The sequence below is a fragment of the Saprolegnia diclina genome, assembly GCF_000281045.1.
Source record: "Saprolegnia diclina VS20 unplaced genomic scaffold supercont1.92, whole genome shotgun sequence".
Classification (NCBI taxonomy): Eukaryota; Oomycota; class Saprolegniomycetes; order Saprolegniales; family Saprolegniaceae; genus Saprolegnia; species Saprolegnia diclina.
In genome coordinates, this window is record NW_008246159.1 from 203272 (window position 1) to 208082 (window position 4811).

The 4811-nt window shown below is 61.8% G+C and overlaps 2 protein-coding genes across 3 annotated transcripts; both read right to left on the minus strand.

The window, feature by feature from the left end:
- Positions 1 to 78: 78 nt before the first annotated feature.
- SDRG_15470 (hypothetical protein) lies at positions 79 to 584 on the minus strand (the record flags this gene model as incomplete). The annotated part of the gene is made up of 2 exons (XM_008621643.1): positions 79 to 139; positions 265 to 584. 2 exons carry the CDS (start codon positions 582 to 584, stop codon positions 79 to 81), a joined length of 381 nt encoding a protein of 126 aa, XP_008619865.1.
- Positions 585 to 975: 391 nt separating this feature from the next.
- Positions 976 to 3569, minus strand: SDRG_15471. 2 transcript variants are annotated; one of them, XM_008621645.1, is made up of 3 exons: positions 1257 to 3569; positions 1174 to 1209; positions 976 to 1129 (listed from the first exon to the last, which is right to left on the minus strand). In XM_008621645.1, exons 1-3 carry the CDS (start codon positions 3552 to 3554, stop codon positions 1025 to 1027), a joined length of 2439 nt encoding a protein of 812 aa, XP_008619867.1. In that variant the 5' UTR covers positions 3555 to 3569; the 3' UTR covers positions 976 to 1024. The 2 variants fall into 2 exon arrangements, with proteins under 2 accessions (XP_008619867.1, XP_008619866.1); XM_008621644.1 differs by having other exon boundaries at positions 1174 to 3569.
- Between the last annotated feature and the right edge of the window lie 1242 nt (positions 3570 to 4811).

Genomic DNA, 4811 nt, shown 5'->3' on the forward strand with positions numbered 1-4811 from the left:
TTGACATGCCGTACGTCGCGGTCGAGCAAGACGAGGCGGAGTGTATGGACGAGGCGAGTCGGGTCCGCTGGCAACGCTTCAAAGTCGACTTGCACTTGGCGGAGCCGGTTGCAGGCGTCCTTGACGTTGTCGGCCGCGCCTGTAATGTGCAGCCGCCGTGTCGGCATCGCCATGGCCATGCGTTCGACGTCCGTGATGTAGATGCGCGTGTGCGTGGCGTCGGCGACGTGCTGGAGGCGCGCCGACGAATGTTCCGAGAGGTACTCCGCAAAGTCGGACTTGATATGCACCACCGACTTGTCGTGCATGTACATGACGGTCTCGAAGGTCGGCTTGGTCTTGGCGCGCAAAAGCTTCTGCATGCATGCCACGAGCACGCGCAGGCCCGCGTCAATCTCGCTCAGCGAGCCCGAGAGGCAGAGGATGCGGCAGTCCTTGTACACGTGGGCGTCGACGAGGTACATGAGGCAGTTGACCGACCGCCCGAGCTCCTTGAGCTCCACGCCCGAGCGCGCGTTGAGGTTCTGGGCCATGTCGCTCGACACGAGCATGAACGTCTTGGTGTACGACTTGGACTCCGCCATGCGCTCCGTCGTGCTGCTGGCTCCTCCTGATACGATATGCGTTTCTCAAAATTCGCCCACCCAACCAAAAACGACCAGCCAGCGTTTCAAATACACTGTCTTGAACACGATCTATGGAAACAGTGGCTCGGACTCTGTTTCGGGCATCCCCAGCACTGCGTCTGGTGGGAAATTGTCGCGTCACTACTATTACCAAGGGTATATAAGAGATGCATCGCTTATATATACCTTTGCTATAACATACCAAACTCCGCCGCCTCTTCCTCGTTCCCACACTTCAAACTCTGTACTGCATACACTGTTTCGCGCTGGCCGCCTCGATCAGCTCGTCCGAGGACGCCTGCCTCGTTGACGCCAACCCAACTTTTTCTCAAACAACCAGCAGCAAACTGCTTGTCGAGACCGTCCGAACTCAGATGTACTCGGTTTAGAGAATACTGCTATAGGTTCGGCGCGAGGGCTTGAAGCGCGCGCTGCGCATCCAGCGTATCGGTCCACGCGCCTGTGATCGAGAGCGTGTAGTAGTTGGCGTCCGCTGCGTCAGGCTACAAGCCATTCCTAAGCGTCCAACCAAGATGCCCCGACGTACCTCCAATCGCACGGTCGCCTTGGCACCGGCCACCACCTACACACCATCACTCTGAATAGGTATCAACTTGATACTTGTGACACCTGTTGCAAACCGCTTTGCACGAGACGCAACGCAATTGAGCGCGCGATGCGGCTCGTGACGCGCGTCGGCTGCGCGCAGAGCGTAGAGTCGGCGGGCATCTCGTGTCGCACGCGCTTGCCGTCGGTGCGCTCCGAGGCATCCGCCTTCCGCTTCCCTGCCCCTGCCCGCGGCGCTTCTGAGAGACCGTGTGCGAGGGCCGAGGCGCTCGTCGGGCGTCGGGACGCAGCACTGGCAGGCTCGAGACGGGGCTCGGGCTTGATGTAAACCTCGGTGGCGGGCTGCACTGGCTCGGCTTGCACCACCGGATGACTCGAGAGAGGTTGAAAGCCAGGTTGATCGGGCCCAGCGACTGGCGTAGCGCGGGTAGGCACAGCACGGGGCTCGGGTTTGATGTAAACCTCGGTGGCGGACTGCACTGGCGCTGTCTGCACCACTGGATGACTCGAGGGCATCGGTGGTATAGCGGCGTGCACACGACGGGTCTCTCGGGGTCGAATGCTGTGTGGGTTCGACATAGCGCGGACAGGCTCATGACGAGGCTCGGGCTTGACGTAAACCTCCGTGGCGGGCTGCACCGGCTCGGCTTGCACCACCGGATGAATCAAGGCAACCGGTGCACAAGGCAGGTCGCGATGTTGCGCGACCGGTTGGTGTGGTGTCGGCGGCAGCGACTGAAGCGGCTCTGGCTTGACGACAACGTCAGCAGTCGGGCTCTCTCGGTCAGCTGGGGAAGCCAGTGGCGCATCACGACGTGCAGGAACGTGTGGTTGCAGGGCAGCAGAAGGCGACCCGACCGACGGCTCGGGCTTGATCACCACAGACGGTGCAGGAGACGCTGCAATTGCGGGTGGACCTATCGGTGGTTGTGGGCGAGGCGACGGGAGTTGCCGTGGTTGCGACAGAGGTGCAGTGACGGCATGCTGTAGAGACTGACCGACCGACGGCCGAGGATCAAGATTCGGCTTGGGCTTGGCCATGATGGAGGGTACACGCGGCGGAGCTGGACGGGCGACGACCAAGACTTCTGGGCGTACGTGCGAGCTTGTCGCTTCGTGGCGTGGCGACGGGACGTGCTCTTGCACCAAAGACGCAGTCACGCGTGGCGGCATGGGTGCTCGATCGACCGGTGGCCGTAGCTCGGTATTTGGCTCGGGTTTGACAACGACAGGCAATGGCGATGCGGCACGAGCGGGTGGTTGCAGCGACTGTGCGGGCTCGAGCTGCATGGAGCTGGGCTCTTGCTGCAGCAAGGACGTTGCGTGCAGTGGAACGCAGTGCTGAGGCGCCATCAGTCGCGCTGGCGGCGGAGCGCGTTGTCGCAGCAACCGAGGATCGCGGCTAGGGATCGAGACCCGCCCAATCTCGTTCAAGTCGATGGTCCCACGAGCCGCTGCGACCGTTGCCTCGCGCTTGACTTCTAAAGGTGCTCTTGGTGCGTCCGACTCTGCGCTCACATGCGGCGCCAGAGCTGGCTCGCTCTGGAACGCTTTCGGGACAGGCCGTGCGCGCTGTCGCTCCGTCGGCGGCCCCCGTTCGCGGCTTCGGCGGCGCGCGTTCGATGGCGCAGGTCGACTGGACGTAACCTTAGCGGCGACGTACATGGTGGCTTGGATGACCTCGTGCTTGCAGCCCGAGATGGCCAGCACCGATCGGTCGCGCGTCCCCGACGACGTCGAAACGCTGACGGTGAAGCGCGAGCCAAGTTGCTCGATCACTTGGTCGCACGTCGCGAGGTCGCTGCTCTTGAGGACGCACTTGAGCACGACTTCGTCGCCTTGCAGCTGCTGGGAAAGCCGCCACGCTTCATGGCGCTGCAAGCTCGCGTCGAGCTTGGCCACGATCGCATGCACCTCGGGCTCGGTGCCCACGACTTGCACCTGTCGCTTCGTGATGCCAATCGACATCTCTTCGGTCGGCGCAATGAGCATGTCGCCGCTGCCATCGACCAGAAGCGCGTCAACCAGGTCGCGCCGCGACGAGAGCACGTTGGCAAAGTGGCTCGGGATATACAGCGACGCCTTGCCGTACACGTAGCGGTACGCGGCCGTGCACGGCAGCCGGCGCGCTTCTGCCGACAGGCGCTGGACGTGGTCCATCGCCGCGGCCAGCGCGCGGCCGACCTGGTCCGGGTCGCCGGCGACCACGAGGAGGCGGGTGTTGGCGACGGGCGAGAGGTGCGACGCCTCGACGTGAACCTTGCAGCGCGCTTCGGATGCGATCGCGCGGACGTCGGTCCCGTCAAAGTCCCGGCGGCCGATCGTCTTGGGCACAAGGACCTCGCACATCGTCCGTGTCATGATGGCCTGTCTTCTTCAACTGCCGAATGCATTGTATTACATACAAAACCCAAGTCGATTATTATAATACCAGCACATGGCTCGAGGTGCTTGCTCGTTCGCACTGCCGCAGCCTCCCAGCGCGTACGCGTCTAGGACGCTCAGGAGAGCTTCTCGATGTGCGCAGAGCAGTCTCGGCGAGCTGGCGTTGCTCAACAATTCATTTTGAGTTTGAGGTTCGCGCGCTTTTGAGTCTACTATCACGCAGGCGGGAACGCCACGTAGTCGCGCTGTTGTCGTGCGTCTCTTCTTACCTGCGATGGAGATCGACTACATTTATAAAAGTGAGTTCGACTGGGACTCGAGGTGGACCAGAATGGATCCGCACTGCAGGCCGAGTGGAGCTCAAGAGAGTGGTATGTACAAGCGGCTCGAAGCGACTTGGCAGTCGCGTGTCTACGTTCAAGGGGACCCTGACCACGAAGCCCACAGCACCACGACCTCTCAGGGATGGTGGCGAGCGCTCGGCCGTGTTGACAATGCCAGTTCAAGTCCCGATTACTTCAAATTCGAATGTAGTTGGCCGAGCGTGGCGCCGTGAAGCACGCGACGACACGGATGCCACGTGCGTTCGTCACGGTAAGATGACACGTTGGACTGGCCACATCACTCAACTGCGTTGGGATGCAAGAAGCGAGGGACAACGACACGGTGTAGTCATCCACCTGCGTCCAACGCCAATGGCTCAATTCCTCCTGCTCGTACGATGTATGGTCTTGTTGTCCTGAGTAAACATGGCTATTATGTGCATGAGTCCACGCGCACGAATGCGCTTGCTGGACGCGCCGCCCACCGACGACAATCTCACGTGTGTCATCTTTGTCAACTGACCCACCGACTAGCTCAACGCGCACTTCCCGCCACCGCCCAGCGGGACGCTCGTTGGGCGCGTGCTCGGTCAATTGGGCTTGAAAGACGCAGCCGATATGACGCAGCTCGTCTCGGCGTTCGAGTCGGGCAGCGGGCCATGGTGTCGACGTCGGTGTCGTGCGAAGGCGTCGACTTTTCGATGTGTGCGATGGTCATTTGCGCCGACCCGATCGCCGCATGAGGTGGGCTTCTTGACATTCATTGCACTAGGCGAACGATCGGGGTAGGCGCGGAGTCGCGCATGGCACGCGGACGGCGCATGCTTTGACCTCACGGCCGCGATGGCCGTCGACGACGCGACACAGTTCGGTGCTCGTGCGCCAAGCCGACGAGATTGGTCGCCTCGTG

What these genes read in the sequence shown, in the direction of transcription:
- SDRG_15471 (XM_008621645.1), bottom strand. Translation starts at nt 3,554, where the DNA reads ATGACACGGACGATGTGCGAGGTCCTTGTGCCCAAGACGATCGGCCGC. An exon ending in TGCAAAGCGGTTTGCAACAG is followed by an intron (nt 1,210 to 1,256) that starts GTGTCACAAGTA and finishes GATGGTGTGTAG; the next exon opens with GTGGTGGCCGGTGCCAAGGC. An exon ending in AGGCGACCGTGCGATTGGAG is followed by an intron (nt 1,130 to 1,173) that starts GTACGTCGGGGC and finishes AATGGCTTGTAG; the next exon opens with CCTGACGCAGCGGACGCCAA.